The sequence below is a fragment of the Tursiops truncatus genome, chromosome 1 (genome assembly GCF_011762595.2).
Source record: "Tursiops truncatus isolate mTurTru1 chromosome 1, mTurTru1.mat.Y, whole genome shotgun sequence".
Classification (NCBI taxonomy): Eukaryota; Metazoa; Chordata; class Mammalia; order Artiodactyla; family Delphinidae; genus Tursiops; species Tursiops truncatus.
Genome location: NC_047034.1, coordinates 73,313,916 through 73,340,043, shown reverse-complemented (window position 1 = coordinate 73,340,043; position 26,128 = coordinate 73,313,916). Strand labels below are relative to the sequence as shown.

At 46.7% G+C, this 26,128-nt stretch overlaps 1 protein-coding gene across 4 annotated transcripts in view; it reads left to right on the top strand.

The window, feature by feature from the left end:
- INTS3 (integrator complex subunit 3) overlaps window positions 1-26,128 on the top strand; it is a 39,210-nt gene that overhangs the window by 2,325 nt on the left and 10,757 nt on the right. For 2 of the 4 annotated variants that reach the window (XM_033858593.2, XM_033858594.2), the window contains exons 2-14: window positions 6,460-6,543; window positions 7,522-7,605; window positions 14,526-14,639; window positions 14,833-14,917; window positions 16,270-16,336; window positions 18,654-18,798; window positions 19,890-20,019; window positions 21,297-21,394; window positions 22,791-22,982; window positions 23,947-24,034; window positions 24,540-24,619; window positions 25,079-25,170; window positions 25,515-25,621. In XM_033858593.2, coding sequence (XP_033714484.1) covers window positions 6,460-6,543; window positions 7,522-7,605; window positions 14,526-14,639; window positions 14,833-14,917; window positions 16,270-16,336; window positions 18,654-18,798; window positions 19,890-20,019; window positions 21,297-21,394; window positions 22,791-22,982; window positions 23,947-24,034; window positions 24,540-24,619; window positions 25,079-25,170; window positions 25,515-25,621 — 1,366 coding nt within the window. Of the gene's footprint in view, window positions 1-28; window positions 455-6,459; window positions 6,544-7,521; window positions 7,606-14,525; window positions 14,640-14,832; window positions 14,918-16,269; window positions 16,337-18,653; window positions 18,799-19,889; window positions 20,020-21,296; window positions 21,395-22,790; window positions 22,983-23,946; window positions 24,035-24,539; window positions 24,620-25,078; window positions 25,171-25,514; window positions 25,622-26,128 lie in introns of those variants that run through there. The other 2 variants (XM_033858605.2, XM_033858598.2) reach the window with 2 other exon arrangements.

The window sequence follows — 26,128 nt, the reverse complement described above, 5'->3', positions numbered from 1 at the left end:
GAGGGAGGGTCTCCTTTTTTTTTCTGATATCCTTTGTGGTGTAGATGTTTCCCAGAATGTGTCGGCCTCCCCTCTTTCCTTCTTTGCCCTTTGTTCTTTGCATTTGAATTTTCCAACAAGTCTTGCCACTGCTTTTAACCCCATGTATTTGGTTCCCACTAGACCAGAGTGTCTCTAAGGTCAAGACTTACTGGTTTCTTCCTCTGGGTCTCCGCACAGATCTCTGCACACGGAAGTTATCAAAACCTGGTGTTGACTGATCTCAGCTTGTTCTGGCTTGGTTATTTTCCAGCATAGGCCCACCTATTGCCCAGGAATACAGAGGCAGTAGCTTCCTGACCAGATATATACTTACTCTGTGCTGAGTCTGATAGGAAAATAGAATGAGGAAGACCCAAGGCCTGCCTTCCAGAGCTTATCATCTGAAGACTGAGTTAATACGCTCACAAGAAAGGTAAAAACAAAAACCCAGCGAGGGTAGTGAAGAGACTGGAGTCATTACAGCTGGGAGTGATGAGAAAGCCCCTTAGAGGCCTGGAGAATGAAGCACTGGTGAAGAGCATCCCAGGCAGGGACTGTGGCTTTTCTACCCAAGGGAGCATTTGTTGTATCCTTTCTTCTCTTTGGCCCTGTTCTTCTCTTTGAATGGGGAATTCTTGCCCACCCCCATCCAGATTTGAGGAATGAGATGAAAATAGTGCCAAAGATTGGAGGGGTTTAAAACATGTAGCTCCTAGTTTCACAAGGCTTCAAAGCTCCCGGTCACTCCTCTGTGGAGAAGGACCCTGTCCACTTTGAAATCAGGCTAAAAGCAGAAGCTGTGGCCCAAACAAGTTAGAACTTCCTCTTAAGCTATGGACAAGTCTCAGGGTTGCATCTGGTTAGAGGTATGTCCCTTCCAGGTTTTCTCCAAGGAGTAATTCACGTCCAGTCTGTGAAGATTCTCCAGGGAATGGGCTTTGAGTCATCTCTAATTTTTTTCCCCTTAAATCCTAATTTCACATAAAAGTGACTCTTGGTTGTAGAATACTTGGAACCCAGTTCGTTCAGTAGTTCTTTACTAATGTGGGTCCTTGGGGATTTTGTAGGTCAGATCATATCTTCTTTTCCTTAAGCCTTTGGATTTTAGTCCCTCAAGGCCACTGACTTCCCGTAGAGGGGCAGTATTTAATATACAGGTTTTTTTTAATTAATTATTTTTAGCTGCGTTGGTCTTCGTTGCTGCGTGCAGGCTTTCTCTAGTTGCGGCGAGCGGGGGCTACTCTTCGTTGCAGTGCGCGGGCTTCTCATTGCAGTGGCTTCTCTTGTTGTGGAGCACAGGCTCTAGGCGTGCGGGCTTCAGTAGTTGTGGCTTGCCGGCTCTAGAGCGCAGGCTCAGTAGTTGTGGCGCACGGGCTCAGTTGCTCCGCAGCATGTGGGATCTTCCTAGACCAGGGCTCAAACCCGTGTCCCCTGCATTGGTAGGCAGATTTTTTTTTTTGGAAGATGTTGGGGGTAGGAGTTTATTAATTAATTTATTTATTTTTGCTGTGTTGGGTCTTCGTTTCTGTGCGAGGGCTTTCTCTAGTTGTGGCAAGCAGGGGCCACTCTTCATCGCGGTGCGCGGGCCTCTCACTATCACGGCCTCTCTTGTTGCGGAGCACAGACTCCAGATGCGCAGGCTCAGCAGTTGTGGCTCACGAGCGTAGCTGCTCCGCGGCATGTGGGATCTTCCCAGACCAGGGCTTGAACCCGTGTCCCCTGCATTAGCAGGCAGATTCTTAACCACTGAGCCACCAGGGAAGCCCAATATACAGTTTTTAACAAAGTGTATGTTCACCTGGCCGAGGGAGGGGAAACTGAGAGGTTAGCAATCCTCAGACTTCAGTCTCCAGCTTCAGGTGTATACTTGCAAACTAGAAGACCTCCCCGCTTTCTACCCCCACTCCATCTACTGCGCTGTCATGGAAACCATGGTCAGGTAATTTTAGTACTAGAAAAATTATTTTAGAAGCTCCTAGAGATGGTAAATATTTACTCAGCTCTGAGGTGCCGTTGTGAAGGGCTTACTCTGAACAGAGTCATTCTGCCAGCAGTTGTTGGCAGGTGCGTGTGTGATTCCATCTTTACAAAGGGCCTCTGGAGACTGGGGGGGAGAGGGGTACTGCTGGTTGATTGTAGGGATCTGGCTTCCTGCAGCCCTCTTTGAGGGGATGTGGTCCTTCAATCATTCTGAATGATTTGTAATTAGTTCTCCCATCTCTGTTTGGGAAAGTAGTTTCTGTAGTTCAGGAAGAGCAGCATCTTTTATATACTTCTACTGCCTAGGAAGGACTGACCCTCACATTTCTTTCCTCATTGCTTTTATCCACGCCTCCAAATTCTGGACTCTCCCACTTTCTACATCCTTAGCTGGGCCTCACTGTTCCAAGAGGCCACTTTTATTTCTTGACCGGGCAGTGACCCATAGAGTTGACTCAGGCCTCTGAGTGGAGCTTAGAATATTGAGGAGGGGCCTAGAGAAACCTGGTTTAGTCCAAGGTCTCTGTGTTACATCACAGCTAGAAACTAGGCCAGCCCATAGGGCTGTGTATCCAGCTTTGTGTGAGGACCTTGGTGCAGGGTCCATCCATCAGGCCTCCTCCCCTCTCCTGTTACTCTTCTCTCATAGAAGGCAAAAGTAGGAGAGGAAGCTTTGCAGCCTGGTCAGGGACTTACCCACGTCCTGTAGTAGGAGGGCTCAGTTTTCAGGGATCTTTGAGGGCATGCCATTAGAAGTAGTGGCAGGGGGCGTTGGGGGGCTGTCTGGTCCTCATGGACTTAGTTGTGTGATCGCTGAGCTTTTTCACAGATGGAATAGAGTCTAATTCAACTGAGGCTACCTGCTAGGTGCTTTCATGTATGTTATCTTGTTTAATCCTCAGAGCAACCTTGTGATATAGGCTTTGTCTCTATTTTTCAGGTAAGAAAACCAGGGTATTATAAGTAAAGGATTAAATAAGTCTTGGTAAGTTAGGTAACTCACCTAAGATTAGCCTAAGGCTTGCCAGTGGTGGAGGGAACCTCTCTTCCTTGTTTGTCAGTTGGCTCCTCAGCCAGCTGCTCTTTTGACTTCCCTCGCATCTCTGTTGATTCCACAGAGATTTCTTCCTTTTGGTAGGAAGTAATATCTAGGGTTTTAGGATGCTGTGCTGCTGCTTGCTCACCGTCTTCCTCCACTCTGAAACTGTTTGCTAACCCAGGCCAGATAAGCAAGGCCTCCCAGAGCTCCCAGCAAGAACACCCTGGATTTAGCAACTGGAGGAACTGGTCCTCCAGTCATTGATAACTATCTTAGGAGGAGAGGGATAAGATTTAAAAAGAGAAAATACAACCTGAGGTTTTTTTCCTCCCTCCCCCTATCATATAGGAGCTGGGCTAGGTAATGATGGATCTCAGAGTTTGTGGGAGAGGTGGGTTGTGAGATTTACAGCTCAGCTTTCCTGTGATCTCACAGCTCCTTTTCACAAGTACGCAGGTGCTGTTGATTAAGGCTCAGCGCGCTTATCTGACCTAATTTGGAGGATAGTCAGACCTGATGCTGGGGAGTGATGTTGTCAAACCTGGGTGGCTTTGGGCCTAATTTAGGTTGAATTTTTGTGGCTATGGGAGCTCCTTGTCTTAACACTCAGTTCTGCTTTGCTCTTAGGTAGGGACGGACGTAGACAAACTCAGGATGATGGTCAAAGGAGAAACATGGTGGTCTTTCATTCCTAGACCTCTTTCCTGTTGCCCTTATTTGTCGGTTCTTGACAATGTGGTAGTTCTCAACAAGATGTTTTGTGATGACCTTTAGGATTGGGGGAGGTAAATTGTCTGCCTTTGTCCCTGTTTTGCTAGCATCATTATCACTGGGAATTGGTAAGTGGTTTTCTTAAACAGTTTTGGGGTTAATCCTCAAGATAAAATTTTAAAAGACTCAGGAAGTAGTTTAGGTGGTAATAATGGAGAGGCTCACTGACTTAAATGAGATACATTTTGTCAATATTTTCTCAGTGTTTAGTATTAAATGCTTTGGAACAGGATCAGTGACTTAAGATCTCCTTAGAAGGTTGAGCAAATGCTGTCTTAGAGTTAGCCTTTGTAATTAAGAAGGGTCCTTGGATGGACTTTAATGCAGCTCTCCCCACCTTTGTTTGACTAGAGACCCAGGAAGGTTTTAGTTTGGCCTTTTGTTCTTCATTAGTCCTTTTCTTTCCTACACTCATTTTTATTTTAAAGTTTGTTTTTATCTTTTTGGAGGGACATTTCAAACATAAAAAAATAGAATAGTATAATTGCCCTGGAGCCATCACTCTGCTTCAGTACTTATCAGTACATGGCAATCTTGTCTTATCTCCCTTTAGTCTCCTCTGGATTATTTTGAAGCAAATCCAAGCTGTATCGTTTCATCTGTAGATATTTCATATGTATGTCTGTGAGAGATGGACTTTTTTCTTTTTAACATAGCCACAGTATCATACCTAAAAACATTAACAATAATTCCTCAATGTAACAATATACTCATTGTTCAAACTGACTGTCTCATAAAATTTTTTTTTTAAGGTTTTTTCCTTAAGTTCCTCAGGTGCTTTATTGTTTGTTTGTTTTTTTTTTTTCCCCTGTGGCATGGCTTGCGGGATCTTAGTTCCCCAACCAGGGATTGAACCTGGGCCCACAACAGTGAAAGTGCAGAGTCCTAACCACTGGACCACCAGGGAATTCCCATAAATTCTTTTTATAATTGGTTTTTCAGATCAGTAATCAAACAAGGATCACACATTTGTTGCATTCAGTTGATATATCCCTTTAATTTTTTAATAACTATTTTATTTTATTTTATTTTTTTGTGGTACGCGGGCCTGTTGTGGCCTCTCCCGTTGCGGAGCACAGGCTCCGGACGCGCAGGCTCAGCGGCCATGGCTCACGGGCCCAGCCGCTCCGTGGCATGTGGGATCTTCCCGGACCGGGGCACGAACCCATGTCCCCTGCATCGGCAGGCAGACTCTCATCCACTGCGCCACCAGGGAAGCCCTAATAACTATTTTAAAATAATTTCAAGCTTAGAGAAAAATTGTAAGACATAGAACTCTCATATACTCTTCACCCAGATTCACCAATTGTTAACATTTGCTGCATTTGCTTTTTCATTATCTCTCTATATACATGTTATTGTTTTAATGTTTTGAGAGTAAGTTGCAGCTGCAGTGCCACTTAAGATTTAAATACTTCCGGGAGTATTTCCTAAGAACAAGGATCCTCTGTTACATAATACCTGTTTTATTTTTTTTTTTGCGGTACGCAGGCCTCTCGCTGTTGTGGCCTCTCCTGTTGCGGAGCGCAGGCTCAGCGGCCATGGCTCACGGGCCCAGCTGCTCTGCGGCATGTGGGATCTTCCCAGTCTGGGGCACAAACCCGCGTCCCCTGCATCGGCAGGCGGACTCTCAACCACTGCGCCACCAGGGAAGCCCGATACGTTACTCTTATAGTACATATTCATATTTTACCAGTTGTCCCAATTATGTCCATTATAGCAGTCCAGGATCACACATTGCATTTAGGTGTACTGTCTCTTTAATTCTTAGTCCTATCTCTGTCCCTCACCTTAAACACTTTGATAGGCCAGTTATCTTATAAATCTCTCTCAATTTGGGTTGTCAAAATTTCTTCATGATTAGACTGAGATTATTCATTTTGGGCAAGAAAACCATAGAAGTGATGTTTAGCCTTTTCAGTGCACCATATCAGAGGCGCGTATGTCAGCTGTCAGTCTGTCTTGTTATTTGGGATATTAACTCTGATCACTTGGTTAAGGTGGTATCCTTCAGGATTTCCTACAGTTATTTTCTCTTTGTAATTAGTATTTTGAACCTATGTAAATATTCTCTTGTGAAAGTTTTGCCTCTGGTTTTACCATTCATTGATGATATTTGCCTGAATCAATTATTATTCCTGTCATTCCTTCTGCAGTTTTAGTTGGCATTCCACTGTAAGGAAGAGCTTTCCCTTCATTTATCATGTATGTACATATCTATCAGCACAGACTCATGGATTCTTATTTTATTCAAGGGGTTGAAATCGTAAGCCTCTTTTTTTTTGGCCACACCTCGTGGTTTGTGGGATCTTAGTTCCCCTACCAGGGATTGAACCCAGGCCCCGGCAGTGAAAGCACAGAATCCTAACCACTGGACTGCCAGGGAATTCCCTTAAGCTTCTTTTAATACATGGGGTTCTCCCTCCCTGCTTTTTTCCTTGCAATTTAAATGTTAAAGAAATCAGGAAGCCTGTCATGATTTATACATTCTGGACTTTGCTGATTATATCCTCATGGTGACTTGTAAACTGGTAGTTAGGTCTAGAGACGTGATGAGATTTAAATATTTAAAAAGCTTTATTGGGGGCCAGAAGTACATCACAGGTGGTGGTATGGAGCACTCTGAATTTTTTCTCACCCCTTCACAGAGGTTGGAAAGATGTATGAGCATTGTGACATCGATGACTACTGGTGTCTCAGAGAGAGAGGCCAATGACGCCCTCAATGCCTACGTGAGTATAATACTCTCCCCGTACCCATTTCTGCTTCTTTGAAAGCTTTCAGACATGATCAAAAAGATGGAAAGAAAAAAAAAAAAAAAAAGATGGAAAGACTTCAGTGGTTAAGAACTAGGGGGTTGAAGTTAAGGTCTTGGTTTCCTGAACCAGGCTTCCCAACTCCTCTCTTTCTTTCTTTTATTTATTTATGTACTTTTTATACAGCAGGTTCTTATTAGTTATCTATTTTATATATATTAGTGTATATATGTCAATCCCAGTCTCCCAGTTCATCCCACCACCACCCCCCTCTCCTCTCTTTCTTTCTTAATGTGGGAATCCCATCTGTTGGAGCCTTAGGTGTCTTTGAATAACAACTTTAAAAAATAACTCATAGTTCTGTGGTGGCTTTTTTCTTTGTAAATCATTCTCACATATTTGATCTTTTGCATTTCTTAATCAGTCTGTGAGGTTGAAAGGATTCAAAGTAATACATGTAAAGGATTTAGAGTAGTTTCTGGCACATAGTGACTGTTCAGTAAATATTTCTTACTTATTAGTAGTAATTATTCTTATTATGTCTTCACCTTACAAATATCAGGGGTTCAGTGATTTGCCCAAGGTCTTGACTTGGTAGGTGCACTTGTTAATCCATGAGTGACTCTTTGTAGCTCCCTTTCTACTAAAGGCTGTTAAGGTCTGGTAAAGGTGTGGAGTAGGGTTTTGTTTTTTTTTCTCATTTTAAACACTCTTTATTTTCTGCCTCTATCCTTCATCAAGCCTTGGAGAAAGCAGTATGGGTCCATCCTTTCCCTCCACCTCTCTCCTAAAACAGATGCCCCATCACTTTTAGGAGAAGGGAATCATCAGATTTAAGAGCTGATGATTCTCCTTTGCAGATCACTCAAGAGTCCCAAATTTTCTGGGAGCAGCTGTGCTCAAGAACTTCCCTCCTGTGAGTGACAACTAGTTTTTTTTTTCCTCATATCCCAGGTATGCAAAGGCCCCCCACAGCACGAGGAAATCTGCCTGGGCCTCTTCACGCTTGTCCTCACCGAACCTGCCCAAGCCCAGAAGGTAAGACTCCCTTCTCTGGACCCACACTCCCCTCTCAGATATGATCTGAGAATATGGTAGAACTTATGGTTTAACTGGAATAGTACCACACCCTTTGACCAGGGCTAGATCATCTTGTTCTCCAAATATAGTTGCAACTCCCTTTTCACTCAGTAAATTGGTCACTCTGACTAAAGTCCTTTCTCTTTTTCCAGATTCTGAAGCTAAAAGGCAAGAAAAGGCAGTTGTGAGAGTGAAAAAGCATTTAGAGAGTTTTAAATTGTAGACTTAGGGGCTTCCCTGGCAGTCCAGTGATTGAGACTGCACCTTCCAATGCAGGGGGTGTGGGTTGGATCCCTGGGCCGGGAGCTGAGATCCCACATGCCTGGCAGCCAAAAAACCAAAACATAAAACAGAAGCAATATTGTAACAAATTCAATAAAGACTTAAAAAAAAATTGTAGATTGATGAGTCAAGGCTAAAAGAGGTGGGATTTAATCCAGAGAAGAGCACAAATATAAGCAAGTCTGTTGAGAGTTCTTATCCAGAAGAGCGTGACTTGTAGTTTGCAGGTTTTATCAGTGCAGGTGAACAGAAACCAGGTTTAACATTGCAGCAAGTAGGATTTAAATTAGACAGCTTGGGAGTTCCCTGGTGGCCTAGTGGTTAGGATTCCAGGCTTTCACTGCCGTGGCCCAGGTTCCTGAAAGCCACGCAGGGCAGCCAATAGATAAATAGATAGATAGGTAGATAGATAAATAAATAAGTAAGACAGCTTAATGTTAGGTGAGGCAGTAATAATGTAGTGATTAAGAGTACACTGGAAAAAAAAAAAAAGAGTACACTGGAGTCAGACTTCCTGAGGAATACCGTATGAAAATTAGTTTGGGGTTCTTCACAAATAGAGGAGTCTCCTTTATGTGGAATGGTTTAAGAGAAGTCCTTCCTGAGGCGAGGGACTGAGCAGGATGATCTCTTTGGATTCCATTCTTTCTATAAGAAAGGAGCAAAATCCTGTCTTTTGCCTCTCTAGATTTCCACTTTCTTTGTCCTTGAATCTTGCATGATGGTTTAGAAACATATGTCTGGTATCTGGCATTAACTGCATGGCACTGACAAGAGAAGAGCTTGGAGAGGGGGAATTCACTGTTCTCCTTGCCCCTTCCTTGAACAAAAGGAGTGTGGAAGGAAACAAACATGCTCTATGTCCAGCATTGTGTTCGGCTCTATCCAGACACATTTCATTTATTTATTTGTTTTTTCTTGGCTGCGTCTGGTCTTCATTGCGGCACACGGGATCTTCGTTGTGGTGCACGGGCTTCTCTCTAGTTGTGGCATGCGGGTTTTCTCTTCTCTAGTTGAGGCGCTCCAGCTCAGTAGTTGTGACGCGCAGGCTTAGTTGCCCTGCGGCATGTGGGATCTTAGCTCCCGGACCAGGGATCGAACCTGTGTCCCCTGCATTGGAAGGCGGATTCTTTTTTTTTGTTTTTAAATATCTTTATTGGAGTATAATTGCTTTACAATGTTGTGTTAGTTTCTGCTGCAGAACAAGTGAATCAGCTATATGTATACATATATCCCCATATCCCCTACCTCTTGCGCCTCCTTTCCACCCTCCCTATCCCACCCTCTAGGTTGTCACAAAGCATCGAGCTGATCTCCCTGTGATATGCAGCAGCTTCCCACTAGCCATCCATTTTACATTTGGTAGTGTATATATGTCAGCGCTACTCTCTCACTTCGCCCCAGCTTCCCCTTCCCTCCTGGAAGGTGGATTCTTTATCACTGGACCACCAGGGAAGTCCCAGACACATTTCATTTAATCCTCTCAAAAAGCCATGTGAAACTGGTGGCTTTGTTCTCTTCCCCCAAACCACTCCCAGTGTACCTGTAAGAAACCTGGAGGTCAGACACATTGTCGTTTGTTCAAGGAAAACCAAGGGAAAATCATTCCCAAGGACAAGGACGGATGCCCATGGTCCCCTGGCCTAGCTGTTGGAATTAACCTCAGGGGAAGGACTTACGGGCGTGGCAACCTGATGTGTTTGTACTCCTGATGCCAACTGGAGCAGGATCTGGGGTGAGGGTGGGTGGTAGGGTAGCAAGTATTCACAAGTTGGTGAATGGCCTTGGGAACCAATGCCCTTGGTTTCCCAGGCCATTTCTGGGCTGGGACATTGTTGAGTTAAATTGGCATTTCAGGGACTTCCCTGGTGGTTCAGTGGCTAAGACTTCGCCTTCCAATGCAAGGGGTGCAGGTTCGATCCCTGGTCAGGGAGTGGAGATCCCTCATGCCTCGCGGAAGCAATATTGTAACAAATTCAATAAAGACTTTAAAAATGGTTCACATCAAAAACATCTTTAAAAAAAAATTTAGCATTTCATTTTCATACTGAATTTATCATCGAGATCCTTGAAGACAAATGAATGTCTCCAATCTAGTGTTGTTAACCAGTAATGTGATCCAGCCTAGCCCCTCTATTTTAAAGAAAGTGTTGGCAAAGATGGCGGTGAAGGGTTGGGGTTAAGGTTTAGTTTTCTCTCACGTGGTGGGTTTTTATACGTACAATTAAAATCTTATTTAGTCATCTTAGTGCAAATTCATCTTGCCCGCTGGTTTTATTTGTGTTTCAGGTGAGATCTGAATCAGCTAGGGTACATCAGTAAACTTCAGTGAAGGGGGCAGGGCCCTGTAGTATTTCTAGCTCTTTGCCTGACCTGGCAGTGAGAGGCCACAGGGCTGTGCGTTATAAATGCTTATTATGTCATGAATTTGGCCATCCAGACATGACAAGGAACTAGAGCACCTTGTCTTTTTTTTGCTCTATGACAGCCCCATGAGGGTGGCCCCAGGCCCTCACCTTGGGTCTCATAGTTGGTTGATAGCTGCACCAGGATTATGTGCACATGCTGGAGGTTTCCAAGTACATCCCCTACCTAGGAGCCTTCTAGGCTGACAGGCCCCCAGGTCAGGCCTTTTCAGACAAAGGGGGTGGAGACAGGACTTAGGAGGATACAGTTTTTTTGTTGTTGTTTTTTGTTTTTTGCGGTATGCGGGCCTCTCACTGTTGTGGCCTCTCCCGTTGCGGAGCACAGGCTCCGGACGTGCAGGCTCAGCAGCCATGGCTCACGGGCCCAGCCGCTCCGCGGCATGTGGGATCTTTCCGGACCGGGGCACGAACCCGTGTCCCCTGCATCGGCAGGCGGACTCTCAACCACTGCGCCACCAGGGAAGCCCAGGAGGATACAGTTTTAGGCAAGTGAGGAACTATCAGGCACTGACTCATTCAGAGGCCTTGAGCCAGGTCAGAGTATGGTAGAAGAATCTGTGACCTCTTACTGCTTTAATCCTTCTCCCTAAAAGGGTGATTATCTTACAAAGTACTTTCTGTACTGCAAAAGTTTTAGGTAGGAGTTACTGATGAGGACTGATCCTAATGCATTGTTTTAGGCTTCAGTTTAAAACAAGGGGAGTGGGAGGTTCCTTAAAAAACTACAAATAGAACTACCATATGACCCAGCAATCCCACTACTGGGCATATACCCTGAGAAAACTATAATTCAAAAAGAGTCATGTACCAAAATGTTCATTGCAGCTCTATTTACAATAGCCCGGAGATGGAAACAACGTAAGTGTCCATCATTGGATGAATGGATCAAGAAGATGTGGCACATATATACAGTGGAATATTACTCAGCCATAAAAAGAAACGAAATTGAGCTATTTGTAATGAGGTGGATAGACCTAGAGTCTGTCATACAGAGTGAAGTAAGTCAGAAAGAGAGAGACAAATACCGTATGCTAACATATATATGGAATTTAAGAAAAAAAAGTCATGAAGAACCTAGGGGTAAAACAGGAATAAAGACACAGACCTACTAGAGAATGGACTTGAGGATATGGGGAGGGGGAAGGGTAAGCTGTGACAAAGCGAGAGAGAGGCATGGACATATATACACTATCAAACTTAAGGTAGATAGCTAGTGGGAAGCAGCCGCATAGCACAGGGAGATCAGCTCGGTGCTTTGTGACCGCCTGGAGGGGTGCGATAGGGAGGGTGGGAGGGAGGGAGACGCAAGAGGGAAGAGATATGGGAACATACGTATATATATAACTGATTCATTTTGTTGTAAAGCAGAAACTAACACACCACTGTAAAGCAATTATACTCCAATAAAGATGTTAAAGAAAAAAAAAAGGGGGAGAGTGTTTCCTAAGGGTTTATTTGGAGTTAATTCTGTCACTGGAACAGAAACCTCAGGGTGGGTTGGAGATTCTGCTGTTCCTACATCTCCATGGCCTGAGAGGTGGGAGGTGGGGATCCTGGAGAAGGTGGTAGTGGAAACTGAGTCTTGAACACATCAGAAGCCTGCTCTGGGAAGGCATGAGCTGAGCAGCCGCTGTCAGTGCTGGCAGGCAGGTTCAAAGAGTTAGGACCAGCTCTCTGGGACTTCTTAGTAGGTGGAGCTAAACACGAGAACTTAGTTAAGGAGAGAGCAGTCAGGTATTGGTGGAGAGTGGAACATGCATGGCGTGGATCTTGTTCCAGTTCTACCTTCTTAACTTGCGTTGGCAGCTCTTGTGTTTATATTCTTTGAGTTTATTTCCTATTTGATGTCTGAACTGAATAGCTGGGAGCAGGCCTGGCTGGGGGACTGCAATGTGGTGGGAGGCTAAGTTGGAGGCCTTAGCTTCTGTGCAGCCTCTCGCTGTCAGTAGATACAGGTGATAGGAAAGGGTTTAACATTGATGCCAGGTTCCCTCTTCATCAAAGGTCAAGTCCAGGCCCTGGCAGTTCTTGGTTCATGCTTCTCTCAGCAGGCAGCTCCAGAAAGAAAGCTGGGGCTATGAGGGCCTAGGCTGGAATATCACTACTCCCAACACAGGACAGATACGCTACCTCAGCACCATTCTGTCACCTCTCCTTTCTTTTGAGAGAATACCTCTCCTCTGTTTCCCACTGAGTTTTTTTCCCCATCTACTTATCTTCCAAGCCAGGCAGCAAACTGGCACAGAGTTTGGAGAGACAACTGCAGCATCAGGAATATGATACTCCTGGTACCATGAGCTGCCATGTGTTACCAGCAGTTGTGGTTGATAAGGTCCCAGATGGAGCATGGAATTAGGCAGACAGAATCTGCTTGCTTCATCTGACCCTGTGTCTCCCGAGGGGCTGTCCTCCTTCCCTGTCCTGGGTCTCTTCTGCATTTCTGGGATTTCTGCTTTTGTTTTGAACAGACAGGGCTCCTCTCTGTTCTCCTCTCTGCTCCTCCACTACTGATTAGTAGTGTCTCTATCTTTGGCCTGACATAGGTTTCCCTTCTGCCTCTGCTTCCCTCAATCCTCTGCCCATCCTGTCACTCACTCCTCCAGGGGAGGCTCCAGGGCTGAACCACATTTACTGACCGGCACTTGGCAGTAGGTCACTGGGTTCTCTTATCTCTTTCTTGTTCCCTTGCTTGTACTGTTGATCTCCCAGCCCTCCTTCTGCAGATGCATTCAGAAGATAATCAAATTCTCCTTTGGGTTTGAAAAGTTTATGGCACATGGGGGAATCTCTAAGTGTTCGTATTTTTATCAGATAGATTGTTTTGACTTAAGGACAATAGAGGAAGTGGAAGTAGCAATAGCTAATCTCTTAGGAGTCCCTAGACACACCAAGGCCAGGGAGCAGGGGTCTTGAGGAATATCAGCACTTCTCTTTTGAATGCTTAGGATGAACGAGTTTAGAAATGTAGTAGTCACAAAGCCACTCTAAACGCTTACCTACATCCCCAGCAGCCTCGTTTCCTTTTAGTTATTTCTAATGGTGGTATGGGGTGGTTAAGAGCATGGAGGGTAGAGTTGCAGTGCTGGGACTTGAGTCTTCCTTTTATCTCTAATGTGACCTGGGGCAAATCACTTTGACCTCTCTGTGCCTGTTTCCTCATCTGTAAAAACAGAGATGTTAATAAATAGGGTGATTATGTGATTCAAATGCAATAAAGAGAATATAAAGTTTGTGCACAAGGCCAATGCATGTTCCCTATTATAATTGCTATTATCGTTGATGCTGTCCTTGCTACTGGCCTTCTAAGGTTGTGGGATACTGCCTATCTAAATTTTACCCTTTGTGCTGAGACCCGGACAGCGTAGAACTCAGCAGGCTAAGGAGATTGCTAATGAGGTCCCCTAAGATGGTCCTCCAGGAGTCTGGTCTCTGTAGAGAGACAGGGTGAGAAAAGCTCTAGCGGGAAGAGAAACAAGAGCTCTCAGAGGAAATTGGCATGCTTTCCCTCACCTCCCCCAGAGTTGGGTGTGCTTAAAACCCCTCCTTTTTTAATACTTGGCAGAAGCAAAGGGCAGCCCAGAGAAAAGTAGAAAGGTGTTTAGTTAAGGAAGTTTGGTTTGGTTCTGCCCTTTCTTTCTGGGGTCATGGTCTCTGAAGCCTCTTTCCTTAATACTCCTAGCCTTTTACTTCATCTGGCTGTGTCAATACAAGTCTAAAAATCTCTTTGAGATCCTTTCCAGGCTATTCAACCAAACCCATTCTGCAGTGACCTTTTACTGGCAGATGAAAAGCAGATGGCCTCCACCTGTTTTGCTCAGCTGGTGGCATCAAACAGTATGACGCTTCCTAAGAAGGGAGGTAGGGGACAGGGAGCCTTTCTTAGCAGGCTTTTCTGCCTTATTAGAGTAGGTCAGTCCCTTTTCCCCACCCTATGTGACGGAGCAAGGGGTAGGCTTGGGGTGGAAGGATGGCATCCAGAGTGGAAAGTCTTTGCGTTGGTGGTACAGTGGTGAACATAGCTGCCTTCCAGAGTGGAAAGTCTTTCATTGCCACTCATATCGCATTGGTGGTATTCAAGTTGGAGAGGCCAGGGGGCAGGGGGCCCACAATGAGTGGGATCAGGAGCCTGTCCTCAGCTTGCTGGCTGCTCACAAACCTCACTTCTCACAGTGTTACCGGGACTTGGCTCTGGTGAGTCGTGACGGCATGAATATTGTCCTGAATAAAATCAACCAGATACTTATGGAGAAGTACTTGAAGTTGCAGGATACCTGCCGTACTCAGGTAAGGCCAGAAAGAAAAGAGAGATCCAGCTCAGAGACTTAACAGAATGGATCCTCTCCTAAGGGGAAGGGAAGGAGGAATCGGGGGTAACATACCACTACCTTTGTACACCTAAATTCTAATGTGATTGGATTAGCCCTTTTCTCAAATTCACAGGACTTTCTCTTCATCTGTCTTTTCCTCTCTCCTTTAGTTGGTGTGGTTGGTACGGGAACTAGTGAAGAGTGGGGTTCTGGGAGCCGATGGTGTTTGCATGACATTCATGAAGCAGATTGCCGGTGAGTTGGATGGCAAGAACGTAAAGAAGCAAGGAGAGCAGCCCAGAGCGTAAATCCAGGCAATGGAGAATGATTAAGTACCTGAGGACTTGATTCCTGGATTGCTTAGACTCTTTCCTTTTGACCCAGGCATCTTCTGGCCACGTATGTTGCAGAAAGAAATTGAAAAATTACTGGGGGCCTTTTGAAGCAATAAGTCTTGCCTCCTTTTCCTTCCTGCCAAACTCGAGGCCTGGTATAAAATAGTTGACCTATTATAACCAGTCCTCACTCTGGGGTTTCGTGGCATATTGGATCAGGAAGAATCTGGAAGGAATGGGGAGAGAAGTAAGGGCAAAATAATTGGTTCTCATCACACTGTACTTTCAGAAACCCAGGCATCTTCTCTGGCTCCATCTCAATGTTCTGAACACTTGGGGCCAGTTTGAGGGACGAACTGTGTCACAGAACAGACCCTGACATTTAGGTTTTGTTATCTTCTTGGCATCAGTGACATCTGTCTGAGCCACTGAATATCCAAGAGGCCTGCCCCTGCTACTTCTATCCCCAAAATTACATGTGTTTGTTTAAAAATGACCCTGCCTCTCTATCTCACCATTGCCCCTTGGTTCTTTGCTTCCTCTTCAGGATTTTGTACAACACTGATGCTCCTGTTGTGACGTGTATAAACCTTAATCTATGTGATGTGTGACTCTGTGAACATGGAATTTTTAAATTAGGACCTGGGGCAAGGCATAGCATTGTTGTACTGGCTGTTTTTATCCACTCTCCTGGTACTTTCTTCCCTGTTTGGCTTCTCCCAAATAGGGAGTCCCCACTTCTCATCCTAAGACTTTGGTCTGGCATTACTGAATGTTTAATTCAGCCCCAGGAAGTTTCATAGCAAGCACTCAAGACGGTGATACCTGGAAGCAAGAAACCCTTGGCCTGTCATGAGCCTGACACAGGATTTGGGACATCCAGTGGCTGGACCGCAGCTCTTGCTAGCCACCTGCACTTCTCAGGCCCTGTCTGAAATACCATCCTTTCTTTCCAAGCATGGGCTTTTCATATCTCCTTCCCAGACATTCCCTTTCAGGGGTCAAAGTATTCCCATTCCAACCCCCTGTCTATGGAAAAGTAGCAGTTCTGGTTTCTGGAAAAATCCCAAACTTTGCCTTCCCTTCTCTCTGGAGTCAAAGGGGGAAACTTTAAAGTGTGACAGAACAGAAGACAGTCTTTCCAGCACTCAGAACATCAGTGATGGGATAACAGTTAGGGATGGACCAGTAGGATGGTGAAGAAGTGTACTGGATTAGCTGAGTCACTAATCAGAGCCATTCTGATTCTCTGTTTTCTCCCCCTTTGATCAGGTGGGGATGTTACGGCAAAAAATATCTGGTTGGCAGAGAGTGTTCTGGATATCCTGATGGAGCAGAGGTAGAGTCTATCGTGAAGGGTGGGGCAAGAGCCAGATATGGCCTCAGTGGGTGTGAGTGTGGGGAATGGGGATGCAAGGGTTGTGTGAGGACTGTTAGTGGCCCAAGAACACCTTAGGTTAGAGGGGATGAGGTGGGGGAGGGAGAGACCAGTGTATTTGTGGCAAGTGAAGGAATTAATGCCATGGTATGGCTCAGGGATGAAGGAGTGGGAAAGAAGGTCTTTGCTAAAATCTCTCGGAGCCCAGGAAAAACTCGTTTCATCTGATAAGGGTTTATTTTTGATCCAGACCTCCATGGAATGTTTATCTTTTGGGGGGAGGTGGGGGAGAATGAGCTCAGCAGAGTAGGGCCAGCCAGCCACCCAGGCCTGGCAGGTACCCCTTTTCTCCCTTCCAAGACTATCCATCCTACCCATGCCCCCCTTTTGTTGAAGTGGCACAGGCGGTGGTGGGAGTGAGGAGGCCACTGAGACCAGTGGTGCAGAGGGCATGAGGCTTTCCAGCTGATTCTTTCCCTTCCCCATCAAAGTAAAGGACCAGAAAATATGAGGGCTGTTCCATATATGAACTTGTTTGGGAGTGAGGCCTACCTCTGAGTCCTGTGGCCTCAGTCTTCCTGTTGCTTGATTTCAGAGTCTATTCTGGGAGAGGACACCAGAGTAGTCACGTGATTGAGAGGGCTGATAACCTCCATATTTCCGATGGTTTAGAAGAATGGACCTCCTCCCTTATTCACACTTGTGAAAGAGGTGGCTGTGTTCTGTGCTCTGCTGGAGCTTGCAAGCTGGGCCAGGTCTGCCGAGCAGTGCCACCTAGTGCCCTGGGCCTGGATGCGCAGCTGCAGGTGCGGCTGGCGGCACTTCTTCCGTCTTTGGTACCAGCACACAGCACATGAGATCCTAGTGGTTTCTTACCAGGTCTCTGCTTCTCTTAGGTCGCTGTACCTTCCTAACGCCCTGGGTCAGAGGGTTTCACTTTCATCTCTCTTTCTGTTCATTACCCCATCCCAGGATTCAGTTACATTCATCACTAGCAAATCTTTCTAAAAAGTGATTTTTCTCATTTTGTCCCTGGTGCCAGATACCTCCTGTTCCCATACCTTAAAGCAGAATTCCACTCATTTGGGCAGTTAGAGTGCAGTCTTAGTGTACAGGTGTCAGATAACTGCCCTACCTTTTCTCCTGCCCTCCAAAAAACTCACATCCTTTGATGCAAGTGAGTCCCTAGAAGTTTAAAACTGTCCTCTTCCACACCTTCCCTGTCACTCCTTCCCAAGTGTTTCTAGGGCTATGGAATTAAAAGATAGCAGGTGTGGGAGGGAGACCCATCCCTGTGTCCTTGGCTGCTGCTTTCATTCTGTGAAAGGAAAAGGCCAGAGTCTCTTAATTAGGTGGCTTGAGCACTTTTCCGGAATCAGGATGTTGCCTGGTTGGATTAATTAAACTCCCTGTCTTCTTCCTCTGGTTCCCTGTCTTCCAGCAGGGGTGCCAAAGCCCTTAAAAACTACTTGCTTGGGGGAGAAAGCTCCCCAGTTTTGGTGCTTTGAGCCAGCATTGGAGTCTTTGTAATCTCCCCACTGTGTCTTAACACCCCTTTTCAAGCAGCAGGGAACGCACAACTCTTTCATTTCCCCCTTTCCTCAGGGAACGTCTAAAACTCCCGGGAAAATAGGTTTGCTATCCAAAATCTCGTTCTTCTTTTCAGGTTATGATTTAAGGCAGGTGACTCATTGACTGGGAGTGTGGGATCAGTGACTAGAGAGCAAGCCAGGGGAAGGTTTGTGACATGGTGGGCTGCTAATGACAAGCTGACACTGTGTGTTCTGAAATCTCCAGGGTCCTGAAAGGGTCTTGGTAATCCCCAGAGGTCCTTGGGCCACACTTTACGAACCACTGACTGAGGGACACTTCCAAACCTTTTTCTTTGTAGTCTGAGCCAGGCAGAAGCTCTGGCTTATCTCTGTCCCTTGTACCTCGACAGGGCTTGGCACACGATAGGCACTCAGTTAATGTTTGAGTGACGGAGTCAACAAACAAAATTATTTTACTGGAAGCTAAGTTCTTACGTGGTAGAGAGATTGCTTTTATTTAGCACTTAACCTTTATCGGGCACTTGGTAGAGTGGGAGGAAGTTGTCCCTACCTTAGCCAGTTAATAGTCCAAGATAGTTAACGACAGCAGGAGTGGCCAATTAAGGAACCAAAAACTTACTCCCAGTGTTAGTCATCAAACATCTGTGAGGCACTGGAGCCAAGTGTGGGGGTGAATTGGGAGGGTCTAGACGGAGTACAGGTGCCAGTGTCTTCCCTCCCTGCAGGGAATGGGTATTGAAGAGCAGCATCCTCATTGCCATGGCTGTTTACACATACCTCCGCCTCATCGTGGACCACCATGGGACCGCCCAGCTGCAGGCCCTGCGGCAGAAGGAGGTGGACTTCTGCATCTCACTGCTTCGGGAGCGGGTGAGGACAAAAACAGTGTGGGGAAGTGAAACCCAGGATGGGATACCTCTTTCTGTTCTGTGTGGTGACCTGGGGTCAGAGGTGTTGTGTTGGAGAGATGGAGGTGGCTCAAGGTCGGTTGTTTTTTCATCACTCTAAGGCAAATGAGGATAGAAGGATGGAGAAATTAGTGTGGAGTAGCCCTGGTTCCTGGAATGCTGCCGGTTACGCTGGCATCCGAGGGATTTTCCTGGTCAGCTTCATGAACACTGTTGCACAGCACACCACAGACAGAAGCTGTCTTGTGTTCCCACTGTTAGGTTGTCTCCCCCACCTACCCACCTGGGTAATTGCCAGGATCACGTGGGATTGAGAATTGTCCACTGTCAGATCTCCCAAGGGAGACAGATGCTAGAGTTAAGCTGTCTAATGCAGTGGCCGCTAGCCACATGTGGCAATATAAATTAAAATGAATTGAAATTAGGGCCTTCCCTGGCGGTCCAGTGGTTAAGACTCTGTTCTCCCAATGCAGGGGGCGTAGTTCAATCCCTGGTCAGGGAACTAAGATCCCGCATGCCACACAGCATGGCCTAAAAAAAAAAAATTAATTGAAATTAGACAAAAATTTTAAATTCAGTTCCTTAGTTGAATTAGCCACATTTCAAGTGCTCATTAGCCGTCTGTGGCTAATGGGTATCCTTCTGGACAGCACAGATAGAAATCATTTCCATTACCATGGAATGTTCTGTTGGACCAAGCAAGTTCTGGGGTAAGATGTCTGGGGTTCAACTTGCCAGCCCTAGCCTTTTTGAGTCTTAGTATCCCTTGACCTGGAGTGAAACAGTTCTCGGAGGACAGGGCAACGGATCAATGTGAAAACCAGCAGGGCTTCCGCAGTTTCCAGTAACCTCTCATCCTTGATATCAGTCCCCCACTTCAGCTGTCTTCCCCTGAACAGCTTGGAGCCAACCCTTGGTTCCAGAAAAAATCGTATAACCCCTTCGACCCTCTTTCCTCCCCTGCCTAGAACATGTTGTTCCTTCCTCCCTGCAACAGGTAAACAATCCATGTTTCTATTCTCTTTCCTGTTTCCTGCCGTCCCCCCCATCTAGTTCATGGAATGTTTGATGATTGGTCGAGACCTCGTAAGACTACTTCAGAATGTTGCCAGGATACCAGAATTTGAACTGCTTTGGAAAGATATTATCCATAACCCTCAGGCCTTGAGTCCTCAGTTCACAGGTAAGCAAGGGTTGGGGCAGCCTGTCCTTGAGAGGTGGTGTCGAGAGGGCAGAGGTTGGTGGATAGGAGAGCGTTGGCAGTCAGATTGAGGAAGCTTGGGACTGGGCAGTCTCTGCCAAGCACAGCTGGGTGTAAGAACGGCAGGGCACACAGGCAGTTCAGGTGCTTCCCTCCCAGACAGCCCCTACTCGGCAGGCTCCAGCTGTCATTTAAGAGAAAGTGAGACAGAGAACTGTGATCCTCCTCCTCCTGTCCCGGCAGCTCTTTGGCTCAAGAGGGGAGCTGATGACCAGTTTCCAGCTTCACTGAGTCTGTCAGGGGTGTCAGAGGTCAGCTTGTGAGACTGAGTCAGCAGAGGGGCTGGAATTTGTCCTGTAAGCGAAGGCTTCTCCCCAGGAGCACTCATGCCTCTGAATTCCAAGGATCCAGCTTGGCCAAAATCCTCTTTGGGGGAGGAAAAGAGTCTCTGTGTGCCTCTGCCAGCAAGGCCCTTTACATTTCCCTTCCCCTTCCCAGGGTCCTCATGGTCTAAACAGTGACTGTGCAGCTTCGCCCACCCCGCGTCCAGCACGCACGTGTGTGTGTGTACGTGTGCACACATAACATTAGTGCAGTAGTCAGGAAAGGAGAAGAAAGCCCTGGTTTTACCTTATGTTGTACTGCTCTTATACTGAACGTGTATTGAGTTGTTTTGAGTGCCTGCTGTGTGCTAGGCTCATGTATGTTAACTCATTTAATCCTCAGGACACCCCTGTAAGATGGATATTTTACTTTCCATGTTTACAGGTAAAGCAAATGAGGTTCAAGGGGATTAAGTAATTTGCCCAAGGCCACACAGCTAGTAAGTGTCAGAGGCAGGATTTGGATCCAGGTCTGTCTGACTCCAGAGCTCGTGCTTATGCCACAACCCACATTGATCCCAGGACCCAGTGATGGGACGGTCAGGAGCAGGAAGAGAGGCTAGGGCTCCCCGTATTTTCCCCTAACTTTCCCACATGTTGCCACCTGGAGTGAAGTGAGTAGGGGGCTCTGGATGGCCAGTAGAAGAAAAGAATGAATATATCTTGGTCCTGGGGATGGTGGTTGGTTGGAGCAGATCATTCAGGTGCTGGTTAGAACCCCAACTTATACCTGTGCTCGACCTCTTGGTCATGTCTTAGAATTTCCCCATGAGCAAGACCACTGGCCATCAGTACCTGGCTCAGGTTGCCCACCTGCTTTCTATTCCTTCTGGTCCTCAGCCTTCTCTTTTCTCTTCCCTTGCACCCTTGGTTCAGGTATCCTACAGCTTCTTCAGTCAAGAACATCTCGAAAATTCCTAGCATGTCGTTTAACCCCAGACATGGAGACTAAGCTCCTCTTCATGACATCCCGGGTAAGCTAACCTACTGCAGCAGGAAGAGAAGCTGCAGGTGCTGGCCTAGGCTTCTTCCTTCAGCCTGTAGATGTCTTACGCTTGGTTACTGCCGGGTGGAGGGGTGGTCAAGTGTGTGATTGGGCATGGAGCTAAGAACTGGGGATACAGTGTTGAGCAAGGCTTACAATTCCAGTTCTTGTGAAGCTTTCGGTTTACCTACAGCAGTTATTAAACCAATACTTGTATACAAATAATGTAATTTACAAGTGTGAAATGTGCTATGAAAGGGTAGAGTGAGAGGCTCATTCTGGGAAATTAAACTCACGGTTCCTCTGGCTGAACCATGACCTCTCAGGAAGAGAGCTACGGCCTTTTGGTTTCCAAACATGGCTGAATTATGGCAGCATTGCTTGAGGAGCATGTTAAAAATACATCTTCCTGGGCTTCCCTGGTGGCGCAGTGGTTGAGAGTCTGCCTGCCGATGCAGGGGACACGGGTTCGTGCCCCGGTCCGGGAAGATCCGACATGCTGCGGAGCGGCTGGGCCCGTGAGCCATGGCCGCTGAGCCTGCGCGTCCGGAGCCTGTGCTCCGCAACAGGAGAGGCCACAGCATTGAGAGGCCCGTGTACTGCAAAAAAAAAAAAAAAAATACACCTTCCTGGGTCTTACTCTCCCAGAGAATCTACTTGTGGAATCTGTATTTGTAACAGACTTTCCAGGCAGCAATCCCTCTGCAGCCAGTCTGGTGTTAGGGAACCACTGCTCTAGCCAACTTACGGTTTCCCAAGTCATACAGGAGAACTGTCTAGATCTGGGCTGTCGCATGTGGTAGCCACTAGCCACGTGTTGCAATTTAAATTAGTTAAAATTAAATATAATTTAAAATTCAATACCTCAGTTGGAGTAGCTACATTTTAAGCGCTCAATAGCCACCATCTAGAAAGTTGTATTGCAGAAAGTTCTATTGGACGGTGTTGGTTTAGTGTTTTTTTGCTTTTTTTTTTAAACTTTTCTGCTCTCTATTTTGGTTGAATTGAGAATAGAAGAGGAAATCTAGATCTTTCCCCTTAGGGTTGCTATTTGTATCCACTTAGAGTCTGTTTAGGGGAAGGACTTGATGCAAGGTTTGGAGAGTCTGTATGCTTTGGATAATGATCCTGTTAGGTCATTCAGCCTCAGGAAGCTTTCAGTCAGTGCTGCGGAGACAACATTTTTTTTTTTAAATCAAGGAAGATTTAAATCAGGATGTCTTCCCAAAGGCAGGGAGACTTGAGAGACAATACGAATTAATGAATAAGTTGTGGGAAGAAATTGAGGTCTAGGTCAAGCCTAGAGTTGAATGGTGCTCATTTCCCTCTGTCCAGAGACCCCACCCTCCCTTCCCAGCTTTCTTTCTAACGTCCTCTTCCCCCAGGTGCGGTTTGGTCAACAAAAGCGATACCAGGATTGGTTCCAGCGCCAGTACCTGTCAACCCCAGACAGTCAGTCTCTGCGCTGTGACCTCATTCGCTACATCTGTGGGGTTGTCCACCCTTCTAATGAAGTGCTGAGTTCAGATATCTTGCCCCGGTGGGCCATCATTGGCTGGCTTCTGACTACATGCACGGTGAGGGGCTGGGCATGGGGTGGAGGCTGCTGGGTGGTGAAGGGCCCCTCTTTCCCTTGTGTCTCACACTTCCATGCTTCTTCCTGACCCTCTGGGCCACCCGACCGCTAAGGACCCTTCTTTCGCTCTCTTCTTCCTGAGTGTCTCAGCCTTTGCCCCGCCTCCCTTAGTGTCTCTAGAAGCTTACTTACACTTTTTATTTCCCATGTGGGTTTAGGGTTGAACAGGTTCGTCTATACCTTTACTGCCAATCTCCAAGCCTGGGTTTCGGAGGCATCCCTGTCTTTCCTATCAGCTTCCAGAAACCACATGTGATTATTCCTCTGAATTGTTCCTGACTCAGATTCAAGTCTTGTGTTCCTTAGACCCTCACTTCCATGCCTTTTGGCATCAGCTCTGGATACTTCCCTTCTCCAAACATAGTGAATCCGCAGTGGAGCCATTTCCTTCCCAGCGTTTCCTCCCTGTGCCCGGGGTGGGAAACTTGTTCTCTGGCATCTAGCCGCCCTCTGACCTCTTCTGACAGAGTTCCCCCTCCCCCGTCTGACTGGGTCCTTGGAATGTGCTGATTCAGATATAACAACAAGCTATGCCTAAGGGTCTTTCCTTCAGGAATGTGCCTGGGGAGCTCAGCACAGGCAGCTGCGGGGCTAGTCTGAGTGTCTCAGCTCAGGGGTGATCAGGGGACCGCCCCGCTAGGCCCAGCTGTTCTCCCTGTGGGATCAAGGATGTGTTCTACTGAATGCGTGAGAACCCAGGCCATTGGTTGGTGAGACCACAGGGTACTCACACTCATATACAGATTTGGGTGCCTTCAACCCTGCGGGGGGTTCTACCCTGTCTCACTAGAAACTGTATTTCATGGATGGAGCAGTCATGTGGGCCCTGGAATCTGCCTTGAGCTTCTGAAGGAAAGGGAGCTGGTTGATGAAACTAGCCCTCTTTTTTCTTCTTTTTTTTCCAGTCAAACGTCGCTGCCTCTAATGCCAAGCTGGCTTTGTTTTACGACTGGCTGTTCTTTAGCCCAGACAAGGATAGCATTATGAACATAGGTATGTGACCAAGACCAGGCAGCAGCACTCCCCATCCCCCAAGCCCTGCTGCCTTGTCTCAGTGATAGCGGCCATAAATCTGAGGGCAGCGTGGTGTGGAGGCAGCTTATCTGGGAGCAGTTCCGTTGTTCCTCATCACTGCTCCCTTGACCTAAAAGGAAAATTGCTTTGATGAGGCTAAGCGATCATTCCACCCCCTTCGCCCCATAGCCTTAGGCTTGGGCTTGAGTGGGGAGGGCCCAGGCAGAGGAAGAGGCTGTGCTAGCTCCTGCTTCTCTTCTCCTACTACCTCCCTCCTCCAAGCTGAATGCTGGGGACAAGAAGGGAGACGAGGGCTATGAGCTGTTTTGGGGGTTGTCTGCTTTTGGGTCTGCTCAGCAGGACGAGGGGGGCGGGGATAGACATAGCTTTCTCTGGAGCCATTCATACATATTGATACCTCATTTTATGGAGGTGGAAATAGACTGTCTGATGTGGGGGGACCCTTTAATTCCACATTCTCCAGAGCCAGCCATCCTGGTCATGCATCACTCTATGAAGCCCCACCCAGCCATCACTGCCACACTCCTGGACTTCATGTGCCGTGTAAGTGCCATAGGCCTTTTTTCCTCCCCATGCTGCCTGAGCAGAGTTAAGTGTGTGTCCCTTCTAACCTTGTAAGTCAGTGCATAGGTCTTCCCAGTGCCCCTTGACTGTGGGAGCAGAAGTGGGTCATGGCCATGGGTCCTATCTCCCAAGTTAGTGAATGCTTCTTTTCCTCATTCCCACTGTCTCCAGTTGAATCTTTCCATGTCTCCACTGGGTTTCTCAGCTTCAAGGATGATGACTCAAGGTAAAATCTGGTCTCCTTGAGGAGCAGCTAGGTTGAGTAAGAGTTTCCCATTTTAGCAGCACAGGACAATCAGGAACATTCCAGTCCTTTCTGCAGCCATACTTCCCAGTGTCTCCTGATTAAAACCAAAGCAGCTTTTTAGATCTAGTTCAGCAGAACACTCTGGATGGAAAGTCCTGTGCTCATTCGCTCCTCCTCTTCTTCCCTTCCAGATCATTCCCAACTTCTATCCACCATTGGAGGGCCATGTGCGGCAGGGTGTCTTTTCCTCACTCAATCACATTGTGGAGAAACGGGTCCTGGCGTAAGGACTTTATGTGTCTGTGGGGCAGGGAAATGGGTTGTTGTCTCATTTTTCACTAGGTCGGGCACATCCAGATACTGCTGTACCACTGCTGACCCTTTCCCTCAAGAGGTATAAAAAGTACTGGCTCCACCGCAGACTGCTAGGCATATGTCCTCTTGACTCTTAGAGGAATTTCTCTCTTGCAGAGGGCACCAAATGCCTTCCCTGTGCCCTGGTGACCCTTCCTAAGGATCTGAGTATGGCCCAATTGTCCCAGTTGGGCTTAAACCTATTTGCTTAACTCCATGTTGCGTTAGAAGTGAGGCGCTCTGATATTGACCTTCATTCATGTTCCCCATTAGGCATTTGGCTCCCCTATTTGACAACCCTAAATTGGATAAGGAGCTGCGGGCCATGCTGAGGGAGAAGTTTCCTGAGTTCTGCAGTTCTCCCAGCCCACCTGTGGAAGGTACAGACCCATCCATTCCATCACCTGTTTCAAAAGAGGGATGGAGACATCCAGGGTGCTCAGACTAGAGCCCTTGTTTAGGATGTCATCCCTGTGTAGTGCTCTACCCTGTGACACTGTCCCATTCAATTTTTCTTTCCCTAGTTTTTTCTTTTATTCATTTTTGTGTCATCTTCCTTGGTTCTCCCTCTCCATCTAATCTTATCTGCTTTTCACTAAGCTTTCTTGCTCTCTTAACTCCAATTTTTTTCTCTTACTAACCTCTCCTCAGTAGGTAGAAGGGCTTCATGGAATGTGTGTTTATCTCACTTAAGCTTTGCCCATCTCTTCTCTCTTCTCAGCCCCAGGTCCTGGCCTCTGATGAGAGGCTGTCATATTGGGTCTCAAATCTTGCTTCCAGTTCCAGACACGCACGCACACGCACGCACGCACGCACACACACACACACACACACACACATACACACACACACACACACCCTTCCTTTTCTGTTTTGGGGTAAGGGCT